The sequence below is a fragment of the Mytilus edulis genome, chromosome 5 (genome assembly GCF_963676685.1).
Source record: "Mytilus edulis chromosome 5, xbMytEdul2.2, whole genome shotgun sequence".
NCBI classification, from domain to species: domain Eukaryota; kingdom Metazoa; phylum Mollusca; class Bivalvia; order Mytilida; family Mytilidae; genus Mytilus; species Mytilus edulis.
The window spans coordinates 54,921,710-54,947,096 of record NC_092348.1 but is presented as its reverse complement, the minus strand read 5'-3'; the positions used below and the strand labels follow the sequence as shown (position 1 = coordinate 54,947,096).

Below are 25,387 nucleotides of genomic sequence, written 5' to 3'. Positions count from 1 at the left end.
GTGGGAATAGTGAAAGCGGATCCTTTCGTAAAATATAATCTTTTCTTGTATCTTGGGTAGATTTAAGCCTAAATCTAGAGAGTTTCCAGTTACAGCAACAAACATGGACGTCGGGGAACTTTTATCCAAGGCTTTGTCCCACAAGGTTTAATCCTTACCAATATCATGAATTTAATCAATTGTTTTTTATGAAATATAAGAATCATTGTTATCAAGAACCAATTTGAGATTTTTACAAATAAGTAGTCTAAAAAGAAGAGAGGTTTAAAGTTAACACTCATAAAAATAATGAAAATTTTTGAAGAAGAAAGCAAACTGACAAATTATTATGGTATCCGGTCGTTCCGGCCCCAAACCGATCCGGCCCCAAGTCAATCCGGCCCAAAGTCGATCCGGCCCAAGTCGATCCGGCCCACGTCGATCCGGCCCCAAGTCGATCCGGCCCCATAATGAAATATGAAAAAACAATATTCACTATATGGAGGAATTTGTGACAAATTTGAACAGTATAAACGGAATTTGCAAAAAGTGTCGATGATGGGTGACAACAGGTAAGCGAAGTATTGGAGTGTCACGGGATAGAAGTTCCTTCATAATATAAGTTTCAAATGGAAGCAATATTCTGGAATATTATTTCCAGTGGAATAAATATTACAGTAAATGTTCCTAACGGAATAAATGGTATAGAACATGTGTTCCAATAGGAACAGATATTATGACATTGTTTATAACAAAGTTTCCAGTGGAACTTCTGTTAGGAGGAACAAATATACGTTGACAGAGTACCAGTTAAAGAACTATTTTTAATCGATACGAAACTGAGTGTTATTGTGTCTGTTTGTATAGCAGCTCCAACATATTTAAAATATGAAGATATTTTCCATGTTGCATGACTTTGAATGTCATGGCGATTTTTTCTCACACAGAGTAGCTAAATAAATATTTACAGTCCAATGGAACCGTAAAAATTTAACTCATCATAATGTCTTGTCTAACCAAATCATTAGTCTATAATTGGTTTGTTTATTCAATAATTGTCTGATGATTGTGAACTAAGGTAATGCCAATCGTAATCACCGTGCTTAATTCAATCAAATCCTGATTAATTAAAGTTAAGTTATCAACAAGGTCTTTGTAGTTTGATCTTTTGTTTGGTGTATATATAATAATAATTAATTGTATCTTTTTTTCAGGTAACATCAGAGGCTTCTATAACACTTGCTTTTCTTTTAAAATATCGAATATAGCCAATTTATTTTTCTTAAAATTGACAAGACTTTGAATAGTTGTGTGTAGATAAAAAAAACAAGTAATATTACAAATGTATGAGTATCCATTATTCTTTATTGCAAGAAGATAACAATCCAATGACACTATTACTGCACATGTTGGTCACATATACATGTAACACACAAGGAAAAGTCATTGTGATATTAAAAACAAACGCATTCTGTCTTTTCTTGTACAGAAAGAATTCGGCAAATCAAACAACATTTCAACCCATCAGTTACATCATGAACATAACTTGATTAGCATATTGAATATTTTTAAACAAATTTTGTTGACTAGTATATAATTTTCAAATATTAACAATGTACTACCAGGTTGATGTCTGAATTCTTTTATATACGTTTTAATATAATTATACTCAATATAATATTGAAAACTTGTAATAAAAACAAAATCAACCTAGTTTTCTTATACTCATCTAAAGAAAATATTTCAAAGGCCTTTTTTTTACCGTACACCTTTTACATTATAATGGGAAAAAAACCATCAACATTTATGAATTACAATTAATATATATCTTTATTTTCATTCCTTATAAATATATTTTTATTGGGGCCGGATCGACTTTACATATGGGCCGGATCGAAGTGGGGCCGGATCGACGTGGGACGGATCGACTTGGGCCGTATCGACGTGGGGCCGGATCGACCCGAAAGCATTATTATGACATGGCTAAGAACGGAAAACAACATTAAGACACTGTTGTTCATCTCAGGTGCTCCTGAAGCTTACGCAGATCCTTCTTCACGTGTGTCACCTGTCGTGTCTTATGAGTAGTTCTAACTGGGACTTTTATACTAACGCTGGTAACAGGACTGGAAACTGGTCAATCTAATGAGATTTCAATGCCCCAATAATGGGATTACTGTATTGATTTTTTTGTTTTGATTGACAGTTTATTGTGTCACGCATTAGGTACATATAAACAATAGATTTCAGTAAACAAGTCAGCCGATAGATAACTGTTAAAAATGGTGGATTTGAAATAAAGAATAATTATTAAATTAATTAGTTTAAATGCAATCAATAGATAGTGTTTAGGAAAAATTATTAATAAATAGTCAATATATAAGTGTTCAAAATAAACTAGATATAGTCGAAAAGCCGCCATTTTACTAGTCCGGAAAGACAACAACGTGTCGAAGGTTAACTGATCATAAATAATCCTGATAAAACAATAAGTGTGCAATAAAAATTATGTGGACAATTTCAGTTCCTAATTACTGTGGATTCATTATATTCGTTGGATACCAATTTTTGTGGATTTCGTGGTTATACATTTTTGTACAGTGTACATTTAGGTGAACTACAAAATTAAATATTCAATGAATAACAAATTGTCTAAAGGCTTGTATGCAGACTTCAGCAAACCACGAAATCAAATATCCACAAACATATTAGTTTTCTTTAATCCACAAAAATTGGTACCCATGAAAATAAATGAATCCACAGTAAGTATAACAAAAGCTACCCGGGTCTCGATAAATGCCCAGGTAAAGTCTTGTTCTAATGGCTGTGAAGTAGATATTATTACACTGATTGGTGTAACGATTTCTAGTCCCGTTAGTATAATAGTCCCAGGTTTTAATCTGTTCACGACTGTTGCTCACAACTGGCATTTGTTGTCATATTGATTTGAGGAAAAGAGGACAGATTGTGGTTATGACATTTTAAACATTGTATTGGAAATATTCTTTATAAAGCACAAAAATGTCAGTATTCACCTCAGAAACCAACAAAACCTTTAAATTGACTTATTAAGAAGGGATATAGTTACGATACGGTTGTCAGGTCATTAAAGATTGCATATTTTGGCGTTAATATTGATTCACTTATAGGGTCTTTGCATTGGAACTAAACACATTTATTCCAAAAAACAGTTGTTGGCATGACACAGGTTATGTTCTTCTCATATATGACATATATACTGTTATATGATGGTATGATACTAAACCCCTAACGGGAAGGATTGTGCCTGATATTCATACATGTATGATGAAATCATAATCTTTCAATCAGTTTAATTGAAGTCTGGAGCTGGCATGTCAGTTAACTGCTAGTAGTCTGTTGTTATTTATGTATTATTGTCATTTTATATATTTTCTTTGGTTACATCTTCTGACATCAGACTCAGACTTCTCTTGAACTGAATTTTAAATGTGTGTATTGTTATGCATTTACTTTTCTACATTGGCTAGAGGTATAGGGGGAGGGTTGAGATCTCATAAACATGTTTAACCCCGCAGCATTTTTGCACCTGTCCCAAGTCAGGAGCCTCTGGCCTTTTTTAGTCTTGTATTATTTTAATTCAGTTTCTTGTGTACAATTTGGAAATAAGTATGGCGTTCAATATCACTGAACTAGTAATTAGTATATATTTGTTTAGGGGCCAGCTGACGGACGCCTCCGGGTGCGTGAATTTCTCACTACATTGAAGACTGTTGGTGACCTTCTGCTGTTGTTTTTTCTATGATTGGGTTGTTGTCTCTTTGACACATTCCCCATTTCCATTCTCAATTTTATTTTTGTCAATATTCGATAATAGTAAAAAAACTTGTGATGGTGTTCTTAAAATTTTTAAAGGGCTGAATTTGACCTGTTGGATCCAATGGTTAAAAACTGCTACCTTTTTTGATGAAATCATGATACGCAATGCAAGTTTTAAATATTGTATCATGTAGGAGATAACTACATTTGTAATAGAAAAGACAGAATATGGGTTATCCATGCATGACAAAAATAATTCCATACTCAGCTAATAACTCAAAAAGCAAAGTCACAGTGGAGCCTTCAACACAGGGCATGAACTCTTACCTCAGTACTGCGAGCTATAGACAGTCCCTAGTGCTGGTGTAATGGAAATCTTTGCAAACTGACTTGTGCCACAACTGATAATTAAAGAACAAAACCACTATTAACATTCTCTAACTTTAGTTTGCCTCTACCGAATGTTATAAAACTTATACATAATGCTTATTACCACTAAACACAGATCAAGATTGAATTGTGGTGGCATAGCCTTAACGGTTCTAGAGTTATACTCCTTAATAAATGGAAAAATTGCAAAATTTTGTGTTTCCATTCTCTAACTCAAGTTGCCTCAACCAAATGTTATGAAACTTATACCCATTACTTATTACAGTGGCGGATCCAGGGGGGGGGGGGTTCCGGGGGTGCGCACCCCCCCTTTATTTTTGCCGATCAATGCATTTGTATCGGGACATATGTTTTGCACCCCCCTGCACCCCCCCTTTGCCCTGGGTTAGCACCCCCCCTTTCGAAAATTCCTGCATCCGCCCCTGCTTATTACAACAAAACTCCGATCAAGTACAAATTTGGGTATCATTACTTTTATCATTATTGAGTTATGTCCATTTTTAATGTTGAATGCAAGCAGTCCATGGGAACACATTCATCATTTATATGATTTTATGGTGTATTTGTTTGTACAAGTAGTACCCCTGACTGCATAAAGAGAATACATGCTATTACCTACATCTTAATTACAGAAGGAAATGAGAAACTATTTTTTGCATAGTTAACCTTTGTTTCAACAAAATGGTGTACTGTAGAAATTATTGCTTCATGTACATGCTTTTAAATGTCACAAAAAATTAAAAACGGAAATACTTAACAGGATTTTGTACTTTACTCAATCTAAGGTAAATGATAGATCAATAAACTTAAGTGAAAATTGAAATTCCAATAGAATGATATTTTCGAAGATACTTCTAAGTTGTCAGTTTTAATGATTTCTAAAGTTAAGTAAGTTTAGAGAGATTATACATCAATATATATACATGTAGCCTAAAGTTAATCAATAGTACTTTTAAAGTTAAAAAAGTAATAAAAGTCAACATTTATACATCTGTTTCTTTACATTCAAAAAAGAGTCTGCAATTCTGTCACCAGGAAAAAAAAGTCATGAATATTTCAACATTTTAAAGTTACAATTGAAAAAGAGGTCATGGAAACAAGCACTTTTTTTATTTACCTTATGGTGAACTGTAAAAAAAAAAAAGATACAGTTGTGTTCAAATTTTATAACCTCCAATGTATTTTTTTTTTAACATTTTAGGCTGATAAATCTTCTTCTAAAAATCCAAGTATAAAAAGAAAAAGTGATGCTGCCTATGAAAATGGAGATTATGACAAAAGAAGGAGAGAGGAACCAAAAGGAATTACTGATGAAGAAAGAGAAAAAATATTGGAAATGTTGGACAATGAACCAGAGGTACAAATAACAGCTTATTCTTGCCATGTTTAGTATACATTTGTAGATAAGTTTGAATGACATAATATAACTTAAGTGTGAGTTACTTCCCTTGGCCACCATAAATGGATAAAGGGTTGATTTTCTTATTTGACTAGCCAAACTGAAACATGCAATACACTGACAAGATATCCTAACTAGGTCTAAGTTATGAATTATAACTAGTTGATTTTTGCTCCGCCTTATGAAGAAATTTGGGCCTCTAACATGGTGACAAAAGGGAAGTAACTTGTTCAATTTGTTTTAACAGAAACCTATCTATAGTAACATGATTACATTATTCCCTTTCATAATGGTTTTTTTACCAATTTTACAGCTGAAAAATTCTTACATCTTCTTGGTACATGTAACACTTAGATTTGTTCTGATATTACTTCCTACATGACCTAACATATATATTTTGTGTTATTCATAACCCTCTTTTGTTCTGAATGCAGCGTATCAATGAGGTTTTAACTTCAGCATTTAAACAAAATGTCTTCATACCAGATGTAGATATCATGTGTCACTGAAAATGCAAAAGAAAACAAACATGGGTCACTGAAAATGTTAAAAAAAAGCATGGATCACTGAAAATGTTTTTAAAAAATGTCCACAGTTGTATAGCATCATGTATTTAGAGATAAATGGTTGAATTTTTAGCTCACCTGACCCAAAGGGCCAAGTGAGCTTTTCCCATCACTTGTCGTCCGTCGTCATTAACTTTTACAAAAATCTTCTCCTCTGAAACTACCTGGTTAAATTTAACCAAACTTAGCCACAATCATTATTTGGGTATCTTGTTTAAAAAATGTGTGCGGTGACCCAGCCAACCTATCAAGATGGCTGCCATGGCTAAAATTGAACACAGGGATAAAATGTAGATTTTGGCTTATAACTCTGAAACCAAAGCATTTAGGGCAAATCTGACAGGGGTTAAAATGTTTATCAAGTCAATATCTATCTGCCATGAAATTTTCAGATGAATCAGACAACTGTTTGTTGGGTTGCTGCCCCCCAATTGTTAATTTTTAAAGAAATTTAGCCGTTTTTGGTTATTATCTATTATAGATAGAGATAAACTGTAAACAGCAAAAATGTTCAGCAAAGTAAGATCTAAAAATAAGTCAACATGACCAAAATAGTCAGTTGATCCCTTAAGGAGTTATTGCCCTTTATAGTCAATTTTTAACAATTATCATTAATTTGGTAAATATTTGTAAATTTTTACAAAATATTTTCCTCTGTATCTAAAGGGCTAGGTTTATTATAGATAGTGAAAATTATAAGAAGCAAGAATGTTCACTGTAAAGTAAGATCTACAAACACATCACCATCACAAAAACACAATTTTGTCATGAATCCATCTGTGTCCTTCAGGCTTTGTTTAATATGCACATAGACCAAGGTGAGTGACACAGGCTCTTTAGAGCCTCTAGTTTTCTTATGCCCCACCAACGATAGTAGAGGGGCATTATGTTTTCTAGTCTGTCCGTTCGTTCGTTCGTTCATCTGTCCCTCTTCAGGTTAAAGTTTTTGGTCAAGGTTGTTTTTGATGAAATTGAAGTTCAACCAACTTCAAACTTAGCACACATGTTCCCTATGATATGATCTTTCTAATTTTAATGCCAAATTAGTGTTTTGACCCCAATTTCAAGGTCTACTGAACATAGAAAATGATAGTGCAAGTTTCAGGTTAAGTTTTTTGTTAATTTTTTTGGTCATGCTAGTTTATGATGAAGTTGAAGTCCAATCAACTTGAAACTTATTACACATGTTCCCTATAATATGAACATCTTTATTTCAAATGCTTAATTAGATTTTTTCACCAATTTCCCGGTCCACTGAACATAGAAATTGACAGTACGAGTGGGGCATCTGTGTACTGTGGACACATTATTGTTTAATGTGGGTTACTGTTGGGTTTTTTTTTCAGACAGAAGCTTTGGATGAGACAAACTTAAAGAAGATGTTACTGAACTTTGAGAAAAGAGTTTATAAAAACCAAGAACAGAGAATCAAATATCCAGATTTACCAGAGAAGTATGTTAAGAAAAGTAATTTCAGCAAGGCACATCATTGATACCATATACAGTTGTTAAAAAACAGAGCACTCACTACATGAGTATGTCTTTAGTTGAAATAAACCAAGATTCAAGAATCAATGCAAGAAGGTTAAAAGGATAAAAATCCCTGTCGAAACCCAGTGAAAACCTGCCCAATTGCTATTTGTAAAATATGATAAAAACAGAGCAATTAATATGCAGGTTTTAAGAGAACTTTTAGAATTTTAATCAAAGTACACATTTCCTATAAGCTTATTTGCAGACTTTGGTAAAACATGTACAACTAAATCAAGTACATTTGTATCAATGAGAAATAAATCCAAAATTATGACTTTTGTGGATTCCTTTATTTTTCGTGGGTATCAATTTTCGTGGATTGACGAAAAATAGCATTTTCATGGATATCTGATTTCATAGTTTTTCAAATCTCTGCATACAAAGCGTATAGAAAATTTACAATTCATTGAACATCTACATTTGTGGTTAACCTGTTCTGACAAAATCCATGAAAATCGGTATCCAGAGAATATTAATGATTCCTCAGTATATGAAATGACTTACGTTATTCAAAAGGTATATCTAATATTTTCTTAATAAACCTTTCTTTTTCTTTTTCTTTTGATAGATTTATGGATTCAGAAATAGAAGTAAATGAAATTATCCAACAGATGCATGTTATTGCTACAGCACCAGACTTATATCACATCTTAGTAGACTTGAACACAGTACAGTCACTTTTACAGTTGTTAGCACACGAAAATACTGATATCCTTTATAAAGCAAATAAATTTCAGAAATGGAAATGAGAAAATAAATAATTTAGATTAAAACCTTGATACAATCATGCTGTGTGGGTGTACTAGTCTCCCTTTTGTAATTGACAAGGATTGTCAGTTTACCTATCGAATTTCAGTAGTTTTCTCCTGACTTCCTCCACCTATAAAATTTGACCGCCCACAAATAGCTTAAAAGTGGCGTTAATACACCAACAATCAATCAATTGATATAATTATGGTTTATAAAAGCAGGATTTTGTTTTTTATACGACCGCAAAATTTAAAAAAATTTTGGTCATATAATGGTATCACGTTGGCGTCGTCGTCGGCGACGTCGTCATCCGAATACTTTTAGTTTTCGCACTCTAACTTTAGTAAAAGTGAATAGAAATCTATGAAATTTTAACACAAGGTTTATGACCACAAAAGGAAGGTTGGGATTGATTTTGGGAGTTTTAGTTCAAATAGTTTAGGAATTAGGGGCAAAAAAAGGGCCCAAATAAGCATTATTGTTGGTTTTCGCACAATAACTTTAGTATAAGTAAAAAGAAATCAATGAAATTTAGACACAAGGTTTATGACCACAAAAGGAAGGTTGGGATTGATTTTGGGAGTTAAGGGCTGAACAGTTTAGGAATTAAGGGCCAAAAAGGGGCCCCAGTAAGCATAATTCTTGGTTTTCGCACCATAACTTTAGTATAAGTAAATAGAAATCTATGAAATTTAAACACAAGGTTTATGATCACTAAAGGAAGGTTGGGTTTGATTTTGGGAGTTTTGGTCCCAACAGTTTAGGAATAAGGGGCCCAAAGGGTCCAAAATTAAACTTTGTTGGATTTCATCAAAAATTGAATAATTGGGGTTCTTTGATATGCCAAATCTAACTGTGTATGTAGTTTCTTTAATTTTTAGTCCCGTTTTCAAATTGGTCTACATTAAAGTCCAAAGGGTCCAAAATTAAACTAAGTTTGATTTTAACAAAAATTGAATTCTTGGGCTTTTTTGATATGCTGAATTAAACATGTACTTAGATTTTTGATTATGGGCCCAGTTTTTAAGTTGGTTCAAAACAGGATCCAAACTTATTATATTAAGTATTGTGCAATAGCAAGAAATTAATTGCACAGTATTTAGCAATAGCAAGAAATCTTCAATTGCACAGTATTGCACAATAGCAAGACATTTTCAATTGCACAGTATTGTGCAATAGCAAGAAATCTTCAATTGCACAGTAATGTGCAATAGCAAATATTTTCAATTGCACAGTATTGCGCAATAGCAAGAAATATCTAATTGCACAATATTGTGCAATAGCAAGAAATTTTCAATTGATTGGAGTAATCTTTCTTTGTCCAGAATAGTAGTTGAATCAACTTAAATCATTGTTTTATACAATAAACAATGTATATTCACTTTTACTACCAACTGATAAATTAAAACAATCTTTACCATTCAGTGATAACAAGCACCTTTTGTTACATCTTAATATTTTATGATGTATTTAAATGAGTAGTTATTGTTTCAAACTCCATTAGAAATTTGAATTAAGATCAGTTTTGGAAAAAGGGAAAGGAGGATGTGAAAAAAAAATGGGGGGGGGGGGGGGGGGGTTAAATTTTTCTCATTTCAGATTTCATAAATAAAGGATTATTATTCAACAGCATAGTCAATTGCTCAAAGGCAAACAAAATATTTGAAGTTCATTAGACCACATTCATTCTGTGTCCGAAACCTATGCTGTGTCAACTATTTAATCACAATCCAAATTTAAGCTGAATCCAGCTTGAATGTTGTGTCCATACTTGCCCCAACCATTCAGGGTTCAACCTCTGCGGTCGTATAAAGCTGCGCCCTGCGGAGCATCTGGTTTAATTTTAATGTAAGTCTTAATTGTTGATATTGGTGAGTCATTGATTTTTTTGTGTTTGTCCTTCACAATGGGGATCAGGTAACACTTGAAGTCTTAGTAAATATATTTCCTTAATGTTACCTACATGTATCAATAGCTGTGGTGGATCTAATACAAGAATTAACAGATGTAGATACATTAAATGAAAGTGAAGAAGGTGCAACTGCAGTAGTAGATAGTTTGGTAAGTATAAGGAAAATATCACATCTTCAGCTTTTATCCTACGAGGGGTTTTGTCAGGGGTTATGTTCTGCTCGGACTGCTCCCAAAGATTCCAAAAATACATTATAGGATATTTGAGATTACCAAATAGTTTATGGTTCTAAATTGAGGTCAAATTCTCATATATTTTTGTTCATTTAAAAAAAAAATAGAGATCTAACTATGGCCATCTTTCTTTTATAAATTGACTTAATGAACATTGATACCAAAAAATTTTGAATTTGCAAATGTTATAATATTTAAGCTTTGTATATATATAACATCTACTCCTCTTTTTTACCCCCAAAAAAAAATTTGTAAAAGATGTTGTATTATTTTATTTTACAGTTAGAAAAGCAAGTTGTTGCAATTTTAGTGCAGAACTTAGAAAGACTGGATGAAAATAATAAAGAAGAAGCTGATGGTGTACATAATACTTTATGTAGGTATAATTATGTAGTATCAAGTTACATAATACTTTATTGTAGGTATAATTATGTTGTATCAAGTTACATAATACTTTATGTAGGTATAATTATGTAGTATCAAGTTACATAATACTTTATGTAGGTATAATTATGTAGTATCAAGTTACATAATACTTTATGTAGGTATAATTATGTAGTATCAAGTTACATAATACTTTATGTAGGTATAATTATGTAGTATCAAGTTACATAATACTTTATGTAGGTATAATTATGTAGTATCAAGTTACATAATACTTTATGTAGGTATATTATGTAGTATCAAGTTACATAATACTTTATGTAGGTATAATTATGTAGTATCAAGTTACATAATACTTTATTGTAGGTATACTTATGTAGTATCAATTTACATAATACTTTATGTAGGTATAATTATGTAGTATAAAGTTAGATAACAAAAATACTGAACTCCAAAAGGAAAATTCGAAACAGAAAGCCTGTAATCAAAATAAAAATTTCAAACACATCAAACAAATGAATAACAACTGTCATCATCTTCCTGACTTGGTACAGACATTTCATTATGTAAAAAATTGTGGATTAAACCTGGTTTTATAGCTAGCTAAACCTCTCACTTATCCCAAATAATCAACAGCAATACAAAACAAATACTTGAAGTCGTTCAAAGTAAATGATTTCTATCAATATTCGTATATGTATTTTAAAATTTACATGTTGAATTATCTGTTGCTGTTGAAAATAAACTCATCACAGATACCAGGATTAAAATTTCAATTTGAGCCAGACATGGGTTTTTACTACAAAAAACTGACCAGTGACGCTCAAATAAGTAAGTTTTAAAGGCCAAATAAAGAACAAAGTTGAAGACCATTGAGGACCAAAATTTTTCATATATTTCATAAGAACCTATCTGTATTCACAAATATAGAAATGCATTTTATGTTTTTGTAACTCAACTGTGTGGGAACATTTACTTTTCAATGTGTGTTTTAAATCTTAAGCATGTCATTTGTCTTTTTTTTTATAGTCAGATGATTTGATTGTCTTTTTTTCAGCAATCATAGAAAATGTGACAGAATTCCGACCCGAATGTTGTACAGAGGCAGCACAGCAAGGTTTAATGGTCTGGTTACTAAAGAGAATCAAAGTAAGAAACTATTCAGATGCATCTGCACCCATTTGTAATACAATATCTCTAAAGACTACCAGTCATTTCAGAATGTAAAGGCCTATGCGTAATTTCATTGTTTGTACTCCAAAATGATAAATAACGTCATGACATTGGTTGATTTTCTGTTGATTGGGATGTTTTTAACCAATCATAAGGTGTACATTTTCTAACATTGAGCAGAATGCATTAGATTCTGGAACTGCAAATTACTCTCCTTAGCTGGCTTTTTATAGTTGGTCATCTTTAAATGCTTTATATAACAATAAAGAATCACCTATACATGTGTAAAAAAAATTATTTAAAAAGTTTGTTACAGTAAGAAAAGGACAGTCTTGATTACAATGAAATTTATACATTGTAATAGTAAGTTCTTTTAGTATCTCAGAGACGTCAACATATTATTCAGTAATTTTAGTAATATATTTAGCTTACAACACATTTCAGCATGTGTACTGTATTTGATCAAACATAATAAACTCAATTTATTACAAAATTAATACAAAATGTTTATTATTTTCAGTCCAAAATACCATTTGATGCAAATAAGTTGTACGCCAGTGAAATTTTAGCTATTATCCTACAGAACAGTGATGGTTTGTATAATAATGAATTTTATATGTTATTCAAGTCTAAGACAGGGTATAAAATGTGTCTTTCCAAGTCTTAGGGAATATGAATAAATATACAATATATGAACATTGTCAGAAAATATAGAATTTATTTGTATGAGGCTTGCTGAGCTGTTTTCCTGTTTTGTAGCAGGTACAATTAAATATATATTTTCTGACAATGTAATTATATTGTTGTTATCCTGCAATTTACATCCAACACTTGAAACATTAGTTATTAAAATTCTAAACATTATTTCTCATTTTTTAAAAGAAATCAACATAATTTAAACGTGAACGCAACTGTGAAAAGGACCCCAAAATGAACTGTTACACAAAAAGAAATATCCACATTACAGCTTGCTCAACATGAAAACAGTGTATTATATATGATACTGTTTTTACATCTCCAGTGCTCAGCATTCTCAACATATTTGAAAATGTTATTTATTTTTCTTCTTCAGAAAATAGATTACTAATTGGTGAATATGATGGTATTGATGTTTTGTTGCAACAGTTAGCTGTAAGTCAGTTTCCTTTATCTATATATTTTTTAATATTCTTTAATGTTTGAATAGATTGCTTTAACAAGTATATATAAAATTGATCAATGGAAATGGAGATAACAACACGACAAAAGAGCAGGAAACCATTGAAGGCCACCAATGGGTCTTCAACACAGCTAGAAAATTCTGCTTCTGCTGGCCTCTCAACAAAAATGTGTACTAGGTCAATAAAAATGAACTTCACACTTAACTCCAAAACATAAAAAAATACAAAAAAGATACAAGATTAACAAAAGACCAGAGGCTCCTGACTTGGGACAGGTGCAAAAACAAGGCTGGGTTACATTTGTTTGGTGAAATCTCAACCCTCCCCTTATACCTCTAGCCAGGAGGTGCTATTCAACAACAAACAAATCTTTTAGATTATGGTAAAGATTCTTTCAAAAGAATACAGACTAGTTTATATGAAGTATAGGTTTGTACCATTATTGATAAGTTTAGTTAGAAGTGTTTATTATTACAGGATCCATCACTTTATTAACTGTATGAATGTTTTAAGGAAAATCATACAATGTTGGCTGAATGTAAAATCATACAACACATCTACATTTTCTGCATTTAAAATTCTGACTCTGAATTAAATGTTGTGAAACATGTCTAACTATTAAGCTATAAGCTGATAGCACACTGGTAGCATATTTAAGTGCAATAGATATGATTTGAAGATTTTAATTTCTTTTTTAGTCATACAAAAGAAATGATCCATCAAATAAAGAAGAACTTGAATACATGGAAAATCTGTTTGATTCAATGTGCTCATGTTTAATGAGGACAGAAAATAGGGCAAAGTTTTTACGTGGAGAAGGTTTGCAGTTGATGAATCTCATGTTAAGGTGAGTTTTATTTCCTATTTCGCAAACATTAGAAACTATAATATGGGTCATCTGGAGACCATGCTTGGCTTTCAATTTTCAGTGAACTGCTTTTTACAACATGATTTAGCAAATATGTGGTGTTAAATACCAACTTACAACAAACAAATGGTTTAATTTAGGTCAAAGTTAGAAAGTTTGACCTATTTTTCTTACTTCATTGACTTCAGAGTTTATATCTAGGTTAGTATAAAACGTAGGCTTATCTGATCCACGCTCATGTTCATTTACAAAGAAAGTTACCATCAAGGTCTATTCTTCCTTTTCTGACTATTAGTAATTTGTGTAGTCCAAATATCAGGTCCTGTAAATTATAGGATCATCTAAACTTGCACTAAGTTGCTCGTAAGAAAGGAGAATTGATGTATATATCTTCCATACAGATACTAAATGCAATTCAAAGACATATGGAATCAGTATACAGGAAAAAAGTAGGTCAGTTTGATCTACTTTTAAAGCTTCATAGTTCATACACCCTGATTTAAGTGTACTATTTTAGGATTTTAATAAATGTATTCAAAGGTCACCACACCAGGCAATGTGAGAGACATTAATGCCCTAGGATTCCAGACTTCGCTTTATTGAAGCTCCAAGGAGTAGTTTATGTTGCCCACAATTTTCAGTAAAATCACCAAACGTTGCATGCTTTTTGAAAAATTCTGTATCTGTTAGGCAAATGCTGACTGGGTTGAAAAGGCTTTGAGAATTTGATCAATGTATTTATTTAAAATTCCTTCCAACTACAAGGCAAGGCAATAATATTTAAACATTTGTCCAGCGAAAGACTCCCACAATTAACAAGGCAGTACAGATTCTGACAAATTTAGTTAAAAAAAATCATTAATGCAGTTCTCATTAAAATTCTGAAGTGAGATGACCCCTGATTTTTTCAATTTTTTTTTTTACACTATATGATAGGAGAGGCAACAATGAGTTGGATAAGCTGACATTTGAATTCAAGTTTTATTGACTTTCCTGAATTTTTACATAACATCTTATACCTTTGTTATAAACAAGTAAAAGGAGAGGCAAAAGATACCAAAGGAAAATTCAAATTCATAAGTAAAAAAAAAAACTGACAACACCATGGCTAAAAAAGAAAAAAACAAACAAACAATACAGAAAACTAAACACTGTGCAACACCAACCCTAACAAAATCTTTGGGTGATCTGCAAGTGTAATACTTGCTTTACTTTTCACATCTTGGTAATCTATGAATATAATCTTCAGATTTTAGTTTTATTAAATCTATTTCAGAGAAAAGAAATTGTCAAGAAATAGTGCAATAAAAGTATTAAATCATGCAATGTCAGGGCCAGAGGGGGCAGATAACTCACAAAAATTTGTTGACATTCTTGGTTTGCGAACAATCTTTCCTTTGTTTATGAAAACACCAAAACAGGCAAAAGCAGGACCATCTTCAGAAGAACTGGAAGGTATTTTTTTCTTAAAAATAAAAAAGTCTTATTTGTAAGTTATAACCTATATAGTCAAAAGGCTAACTAAAAAATAATCAATATATGTTTAGTTTTGTTCAAAAAAATTATGTAATCATACTTCCATGGACAAATTTTAATTAAATTTAAAATAAATCACTAGTTTTAATTGTAGAAAAAGAACATGAGTTGCATATTTTTTTGTTTTATTTTTTCAAGTGAAAATGTAGATGCAAAGGAAGCTTTCATGTCAAAATAGCAAAGTAAAGATTTGTATTGTTTTTTTCAGAACACATAACATCTATAGTTGCATCAATGATGAAAAATTGTCAGGCTACACAAAGGCAAAGACTGGTTAATAAATATACAGAAAATGATCATGAAAAGGTATTCAACAAATGTTTTAAGTGTGCAATTGATCTTTCTTAAAAAAAAATATGGTTCTCTGTTATCTAAATAAACCTACCAATTTTCTGTGCAAATCTGTGTTGATTCATACACTAATTTTCTTTACGGTAATTTAAATGTAGAAGTTGAATATATAGATTAGAATTAATAGATATTTCTGAAACTCAGGAGTTATCTCCCATATCCTAGATTTGGATAACTAAAATGGCTTTACCGGTAGATGATTATGAATGATACATTAGATACAATGACATAAATAATGAAGTTAATTTTAGCTTGATTTTTATTTTAGAGCATAATTTTAGCTTTTGTTTCCGAATTTTATGGGATTTCCATGCCTTTATACAGGTTTTTCTATTTTCAGCATAATTCTAACCTATTTTTGATAATTTTTTTGTTAATCTGCAATTATTTAGATTAAAAAAAAAGTGTGCATAGTATTGTAAAAATATTGTACTAATCAATTTTTTCCTTGTTCGCAGGTAGAAAGATTGCTAGAACTCCATTTCAAATACCTTGATAAAGTAAGGACAGTAGATGATCAGATTGAAAGAGAAAAACAGGTATGTTATACATGTACTTACAACTGATGTTGAGATTTAAAAAAATTATTATTGAAAAATAATTAAATTTTTGATGTAACGCGTCTTCTGATTGGCTGGATATATTTTGTTATCAGCCCACAGACATAATTTAGTCATGTGACCATGACGTTATCAACGTTTTTTCATGATTTTTTTATGATTTAAAATGCAATTTAGAATTAAATTATAAGAAATAACTGTAAAAAATTTTCTGTCTATTCGAAATAACATAAAAAATGTGGTGCACACTGTTAAATAACCCGCTGCTCGCGTTATTCGGTGTGCACCACATTTTTTATTGTCGAGCCTGCAACTTTTGTTGCAGAAAGCTCGACATAGGGATAGTGATCCGGCGGCGGCGGCGGCGTTAGCTAACTTCTTAAAAGCTTTATATTTTAGAAGGTGGAAGACCTGGATGCTTCATACTTTGTATATAGATGCCTCATGTTACGAAGTTTCCGTCAGTCACATGTCCAATGACCTTGACCTCATTTTCATGGTTCAGTGTCCACTTGAAAAAAAAGTTCAGATTTTTTGTAATGTTGAATTCTCTCTTATTATAAGTAATAGGATAACTATTTTTGATATGTGCGTACCTTGCAAGGTCCTCATGTCTGTCAGACAGTTTTCACTTGACCTCGACCTAATTTCATGGATCAGTGAACAAGGTTAAGTATTGGTGGTCAAGTCCATATCCAGATACTATAAGCAATAGGGCTAGTATATTTGGTGTATGGAAGGACTGTAAGGTGTACATGTCCAACTGGCAGGTGTCATCTGACCTTGACCTCATTTTCATGGTTCAGTGGTTATAGTTAAATTTTTGTGTTTTGGTCTGTTTTTCTCATACTATATGCAATAGGTCTACTATATTTGTTGTATAGAATGATTGTAAGGTGTACATGTCTAGGGGGCAGATGTCATGTGACCTTGACCTCTTTTCATGGTTCAGTGGTCAAAGTTAAGTTTTTGAGTTTTGGTCTTTTTATCTAATTCTATATGCCATAGGTCAACTATATTTGGTGAATGGAAATATTTTATGATCTTTATGTCAGTCGCGCAGGTTTTATTTGACTGTGACCTCATTTTCACGGTTCATTGCACAGTGTTAAGTTTTTGTGTTTTGGTCTATTTTTCTTAAACAATAAGTAATAGGTCAACTATATATGTTGTAGAGAAGCATTGTTAGCTGTACATGTCTGCCAGGCATGGTTCATCTGACCTTGACCTCATTTTCAAGGTTCATTGGTCTATGTTTAGTTATCTTGGTTAATGTTCTGTTTGTGTGATAGTTGTAATAAAGCTTAGCTTTATACTTAGGACTATCAACATTATATCAATGATTAGTAAAGAAGGTGAGACATTTCAGGGTGTGCACTCTTGTGTTATTTCGAATAGGCAGAAAAAATATTACAGTTATTCCTTAAGTAATAGAAGTAATAACTGTGATATACAAATGTCTGAAATATTATTTTACTTGTAATAAAGTTCCTCAATTTGCAATGTTTCTACTATTGTGAAAACTGCATCAATATACATTTTGAAAAACCTTCATTGTAAAAAAATTTGGTATTTAGATAGTTATTTGAAAATGAAGAATGAAGTTATTGGCTCATTTGTGTTGTGAAGGAATTTCAGATATCCTTTTGCATCAATCAGTTTTAAAACAGATTTATGTTTATTAGATTTTAAGTATAACCTATTTTTCTGTTTACAGAGAATGAAGAACAGAGGAGAAGAAATTGAAGATGATGATGAGTTTTATATCAGACGTTTAGAAGCTGGTTTATTTACATTACAGCTGGTAGATTACATCATGCTTGAGATATGTGCCACAGGGCCTTCATCGGTATGTTTAAATAACAGAAATGTAGTTAAATTAAACGGTAAAAACTGGTTGAGAAGCTTATTGGAAGGTATTTGTTTGAACCAGTGTTCCGGCAAAATTTTGCAACTGATGGATAAATTTCACTCATTTGATATCTTTTTGTGAAAAGCTGGAGTTGGAGATTTTATGCATTGAAAATTTCGTCCATGCTTAGTCAATAAACTGAACAAGAAATAAATCCAAATAATTATGATGTCCATGAATGTAGTCTGAGATTACTCTGACGTCCAACTGCTGTTTTGTTTTGCGTGGCAAAACAGCCATTGGACGTCAGAGTAATCTCAGACTACCATGAACGCTACTTTGATTTTAACTTTGACAGTGTCCTATAACAAATAAGAAAACTTTAAAAGTCAAATTGTATTATGGCCTCAGCAGAAATATTTCTTTAATAAATTAAATTATTAGAATTAACAGCAACCTTGGCTGGATGTCAAAAATATTATTTGAGTCACAGTAAGCACCACCAGGAGTCTATCAGGTGTCATCAGGTCTTCAAAGACCACAGAAGAAATCTTGGTACTTGTTATGTTGTGAAAAGATTATTTAACAATCCCTCCTGAACAAAAGATGCTACATATAGAACATACCCAAAAATGCCTGTGCACCTACATTTGGAAATATGACTTCTACTCAATAAATCAACCACATCATGGTCATAGGGTATATTGTAAACAGAACTGAAGGAATTTCCTTAAAGAACAGTTTTTCAGAAGAAATAATGAAATTGAACAAATCATAGGGAATATTGTAAACAGAACTGAAGGAATTTCGTTAAAGAGCAGTTTTTCCGAAGAAATAATGAAATTTAACAAATATTGTAAAGATAGTATTAAATCTGGAGTTAATGGTTATTCCTTGATGTTCAAACATAATGTGATTGATTACATTGTTCCCTTGTTCTTAAAACTGTTGTACCTTGTAGGTAAAACAAAGAGTGATGCAGATTTTAAATATGAGAGGAGGTTCTATAAAGTCAATCAGAAGTATAATGAGAGGTTAGTGTAATTGAATAATAGTTAACATTTCAGTGTGTGGTGAAAAACAATTTGTTTTGTAAATATCAGTCTGACAGTGGTTAAAAATATATTGTGAAACTTAAACAATTAGAAATAAGAAGGTGTTGTATGAGTGCCAATGAGACAACTCTCCATCCAAATCTGACACAATGTGCAAAAGGTAAACAATTATAGGTCAAAGTATGGCCATCAACATGGAGCCTTGGTTCTCGCTGAACAGCAAGCTATAAAGTGCCCAAAAATGACTAGTGTAAAACATTTCAAATAGGAAAAATGTACGTTTACCAATATTAAGATATACACCTTTATTATTTTCATGAGTGCCACAGTAATTTCAAGCACACTGTAGTCTGTGTGTAAACAGATTTGTGGAGTAATTATCAAACACACAGCAGTCCATTAATGCATATAAAACATCGCATGTATATAAATAGAAAATAAGATACTGTATAGTATGATTACCAATGAGACAACTACCCATCAGAGACCAAATGATTTAGAATTTAACAACTATGACTCTGCAGCCTTCAACAGTGAGCAAAACCCATACAGCATAACAAGCTATAAAAAGCCAAAACATGTCAAAATGTAACAAAAATTCAGATGAGAAACCTACAATCTAATCTCTTTACAAAGAAGTAAATATGATACACAGCAACAAACAACCACTGAATAACAGGCTCCTTACTTTAGTTGAGATTTACGTGAATTTAATACTTTATTGACTCAGTGGAGGAAAAAAAAACATCCACCATTTTCTACATAGAAAATGTCTGTACCAAATCAGGAATATGACATGTTATCCATCCGTTTGACGTGTTTTAGCTTTTGATTTTGCCATTTGATTAGGGTCTTTTCCTTTTGAATTTAATTTGATAGGATAACAATGTGCGTATGTAGAAAATGGTGAATTAAACCTGGTTTTATAGCTAACTAAATGTCTCATTGATTTTTTGGGGTCTTTCAGAATATGCAGGGAATATTGGTGATGCTAAAGATCCCGAGGCAAAAGAACAGGAACAGGACAGAATATTACAACTAGTGGATAAATTCTGAAACCATTGACAAAAACCTTAAAAAAATAAGGATAAATAAATGTGTTAATCCAAGTCAAACACAAAAATAACAGTGACTTATGTCAATATGATGTATTGTTAAGAGTATATTTAAAATTGACAACATAAACTGTGATACTGTCCAATTTCTTAACCATTATTCGATGTTATGACACAGTAAAAATTGATCCACCTATGAGATTTATATCACAATATTGTGAAAATATAAAAATTTAATGTTATCAGCTGGCCATGTATGGTAGGTCCAATTACTTGTTATGGTTGTTAGTAGGTATCAATAAATCATAATAAAGTGTATGCTTGTTCTGGTATTATTTATGCTTGACATAGTTGCAGGAACCTAATATTTGTGAGACTGTTGTCATTTATGTATTTATAAGATGTACATAAAATTTTATGAGCAATGATTTTAGTTGGCACAGCAACCTGTAATTTTAAAAAGTCTATGAGTTGTTTTCTCAAAGGAAATATGGATCTTATGGGGTCCAGCATTAATCTTTATACTAATGTTGCAGTCTTCTTGAATTTTAGATCAGCATGAATTTCACATATTAAAATGAAAATATACATCATAAAACATGTATATGCAAATCCTTCGATCAGAGAAAATCACCTCCAAAATCATGATGTTAAAACAGTGTCAATATCAGTCTTTGTTTTATGGTGGCAGCCATCTTGAATTGTAGTTTAAGTGAAAAAACACTTACTTTATGAAAGATAGTCATTACATTCTTTGAAAATTATTTATCCAGTCTGTTATTTGTTATGCATCTTTTTCTGACAATGTTAATTTTATGTCCTTTGTTGATATTCATCTTGATCTCCAGATATTATTAAAATCTATTTCAATTCTATGATATTTTCCCAGTTCAAAATGCAGTTTTCAAGGAAATATGTATAACCTATAGGCTTCTTTTGTTTTTTCTGTAAAAAGTGGCTGCAATTTGATTTAAGATTTGTGTCTATTATATTGGAGGCTATGTTTTTGTTTTTATAAAAATATAAGGAGATGTGGTATGATTTCTAATGAGACAACTATCTATCAGAGTTGAATTGAAGTGGATATAAGCAATTAAAGGTCATCATACAACCTTCAAAATTGAGGAAAACTCCATACTGTATAGTCTGCCATGAAATACTTTGACATAAAAAATGTGAAACATTTCAAAGGAGAAAACTAAAAGCCTTATTTACAACAAAAACAATTTACGAAAAAAGAATTAACAGACATGAACCAACAACATTTCTCAAAACCCTTGGAGGATAACACAATGATGTTTAACTACTGGAGTTAATGTATGATAAATACAGGTATATACTGGTAGTACATATAGAAGAAATATTTGAGTTATCATGACTTGATTTTTTTTACTTCAATGAGTTGTCCATTTGAAGTTAAAGTGTGACACAGAACTTGATTTCACAATTCAGCTTGTTACTGTTCTTCATTATAAGGTAACTTGATGTGAAGTAAATGGAAATGTTGGTGTTTAAATTCCAGAGGCAATTATATATGCATTTTAGAATAAAACAAGAATGTGTCCCAAGTACACGGATGCCCCATTCACACTAACATTTTCTATGTTCAGTGGACTGTGAAATTGGGGTAAAACTCGTAATTGGTATTAAAATTAGAAAGATCATATCATAAGGAACATGTGTACTGAAAGAGGGACGAAAGATACCAGAGGGACAGTCAAACTCATAAATCGAAAATAAACTGACAACAGCATGGCTAAAAATGAAAAGGACAAACAGACAAACAATAGTACACATGACACAACATAGAAAACTAAAGAATAAACAACACGAACCTCACCGAAAACTAGGGGTGATCTCATGTGCTCCAGAGGGTAAGCAGATCCTGCTCCACATGTTGCACCTGTCGTGTTGTTTATGAGATAACAAATCCGGTAAATAGTCTAATTCGGTAGGTCACATTAATGAAAGGGATGGGGATTGTAGTTACGACGTAAGGAACATATCCGATATCATTTGGGAAACGGTTATTCCATAACGGTCAACCAACTCGTGATGGCATTCATAAAATTTATGAAGAGATGATTTCAACTTCACCATTTGGAACTCTTGTGAGCAACAACCCTCTATCAAGAAAATCATGATAGGAAATGCAAGCACGGGAATATTGTATCAATTGGGAGATATATACACCGTATGCAGGTGCTGCTGGAATGTTGCTACTTAGAATTGGAAAGCTAAAATCATCTCTTTTGTCGTAAAGTTTTTTTTCAATTGACTAAGTTTCAAGTGGGTCTCATTGGGGTCTAAGTGTGACGCGGGATTGCCGATTTTTTGTAAGCGTGACACGTGAAAGTCAATTTATTGGGCCGTGAAAACGGGAAATGAAGTCCAGCGAGATACGGGAAATTACAAAAAAATGAGAATTGCTTACGTACATAGTGTAAGCGGGATACGGGAATCTGACAAAACAGTAAGCGGGATCCGGGATCAGAACCCCCCAATGAGACTCCCTTTCAAGTTGATTGGACTTCAAGTTCATCAAAAACTACCTTGACCAAAAACTTCGGGACAGACAGACAAAGGAACGGATGGACAAACAAACAGACGAACGAAAATATGCACAGACCAGAAAACATAATGCCCCTCTACTATCGTAGGTCGGGCATAAAAATGTCAAATCAATATGAAATTGACTCCTGTTTTTTTACTAGTCCGACATACTGTTTCAAGATTTTTAACTTGCTTGTTCAAAAGGTAATCTGCAGGATGATATGGTACCGTACCAGGACACATCATTTGATACCCATCTTTACCTAATCATATTACATCAAGTTATTATTTATCCAAAGATGGTGAAAAGTAGTTTGATATGAATAAATGGGAGATAACTATTTTATTTCACATCAGAACATATCTACATAATAGATCTTAATATAGACATACAACTTTTTATAAAGTTCCAGGTCAATAGTTGTGATACTGTACAAAATATTATTTTGGGTGGGGTTAAAATTTGGATTATTTGGAACCTTGGACCTTAGCCAAAAAAAACCATATACAAATAGTTAATTGCTAAATGTTCAGCTATAAATTTTTGATGCTGTTGTTAATTTTGGCCATGGGTAACAAGTGCATACAACTTTATATATCTTTATTGTTCACAAGATTTTTTTTTAAATTACAGTGTAAGAATATATATTCTGTATTTGTTTAACTAAATATTTATGATATAGCCTTTGTCTGGCTGTGGATTTAGATCATTATCTAACAGTGGAGGATCCAGGGGGTTTCTGGGTTGGAACTTGGACCCCCCCTTTTTTGGACAATCAATGCATTTGAATTGGAACATATTGTTGGAACCTCCCTTTACCATGGGTTGGGAACCTTCCTTTTAAAATTGGCTGGATCCGCCCCTGTCTTAGTTGATTATTTATTTATAAATGATTGTTCAAATTTTTGTGTTTTTCCATTATATGAAAAAATCTTGTTCCACGAGGGCCCTTTAATTGAAACAAAAGTCTCTTATATATATTACATAAATCTGAATGGGGAGAATATTAAATGACATAACAGTTTAATAATCTCTTTAAAAAACAAAAAATTAAAATCTATACAATATTGTCACAACATTTCTATTGAAAATCTCTCATGTGTATCTTTAAAAATTCTACCTTCACTTCCAGTGCCAAATTATTGAAGTTTAAAGTTTTCTACAAATTTATTACAAAAGTCTTTGTCTTTGTAAAATAATTCTAAATAATCAGTCACTGACATCTATATTATTTTAAATTGAATTTATTATACATGTACCAGTTTTAAAATACAGTATCTACGCCAAGTATCAAAATTTAAAATACTTCAAAATTACAGTGCCAACTTTTTAGTAAAATGATGCCAAAATGTTTGATTAAACTATTAAAATGCAAGATTACATCAGAATAGAGAGTCTTAATTTTGAGGGAGGGGGTTCATAATTTTTCATGCCATTTTTTCTGTATTCTGTAAATGAAATCGATCGAAATCGGATATCCAGACAACTTGATCAAAAGATGGTTCTGGGATCATGATTAAATTTATTTTTTATGCCCCTACAATAAAGTTGTCAGTGTCGTATAATTTTACCCTTGTCTGTCATTCCCCCATTCTGTCATTCCACAACAAACCATTATACAGACTTTTTTTCTAACACCTTCAGTTATTGTGCTGATTTATTGTATATGTGAGTTAACCATGATGAGTTACAGATCAAGTTTAAGTTTCCTTCAGCTCTGCTAATTTTTGCCGAAACTACAGGCTTTGGACTTTGATAAATTGTTAAAAATCACAGTTATATGGATTTTATTTTTAAACGCCTTCAGATATTGGGCTGATTTTTGTTATGTGAGACTACCATCATGTTTGTGTCCACATGTGTTGTTGAAATTGCAGATTTTTATTTTGAGACGGGGCCATTCGTGTTGCTCTGACACATCTAGTCTTTTTAATGTCTGGCAAACTGAATTTTCAAGTGCCTTAAACAAAGTAATCAGCTGAGTTTGACCTAAGCTAAGGTTACCATGTATATATTGAAGGCTTTTAAAAACTTTTGACTCTATCATCTCATATTAGGTTTTATAAAGAACATGCTATAATTTCACCAACTTTGTATGTTTCACATTGGTTCTCTGAAATTTTTGAGAAATCAGAAATAATATCTCCATATAACTTCACCAGAGAATGCATAACATAAACAAAATGACAAAGAATACAAATACATGTATACAGTTGAAATTGCATTACCGGTAGTCAATATCTACAAGAAGGGTAGGAGCAAAAACTGGACAGTACATT

At 31.9% G+C, this 25,387-nt stretch overlaps 1 protein-coding gene across 1 annotated transcript; it reads left to right on the top strand.

The window, feature by feature from the left end:
• Positions 1-15: 15 nt before the first annotated feature.
• Positions 16-20,867, top strand: LOC139523956 (beta-catenin-like protein 1). Its single transcript, XM_071318409.1, has 16 exons — positions 16-145; positions 5,369-5,524; positions 7,479-7,585; positions 8,234-8,375; positions 10,381-10,476; positions 10,843-10,936; positions 12,002-12,093; positions 12,638-12,710; positions 13,190-13,248; positions 13,976-14,124; positions 15,422-15,600; positions 15,890-15,987; positions 16,491-16,571; positions 18,310-18,441; positions 19,406-19,478; positions 20,467-20,867. The coding sequence occupies exons 1-16, from the start codon at positions 104-106 to the stop codon at positions 20,553-20,555; spliced, it is 1,662 nt and encodes a 553-aa protein (XP_071174510.1). The 5' UTR covers positions 16-103; the 3' UTR covers positions 20,556-20,867.
• Positions 20,868-25,387: the final 4,520 nt, after the last annotated feature.

Bases quoted from the DNA above. Each gene is read 5' to 3' on its own strand.
- LOC139523956 (XM_071318409.1), top strand. From the start codon at position 104: ATGGACGTCGGGGAACTTTTATCCAAGGCTTTGTCCCACAAG. The intron at 7,586-8,233 runs GTATGTTAAGAA...TTCTTTTGATAG, and splicing joins TATCCAGATTTACCAGAGAA to ATTTATGGATTCAGAAATAG. The intron at 12,094-12,637 runs GTAAGAAACTAT...TATTATTTTCAG, and splicing joins GGTTACTAAAGAGAATCAAA to TCCAAAATACCATTTGATGC.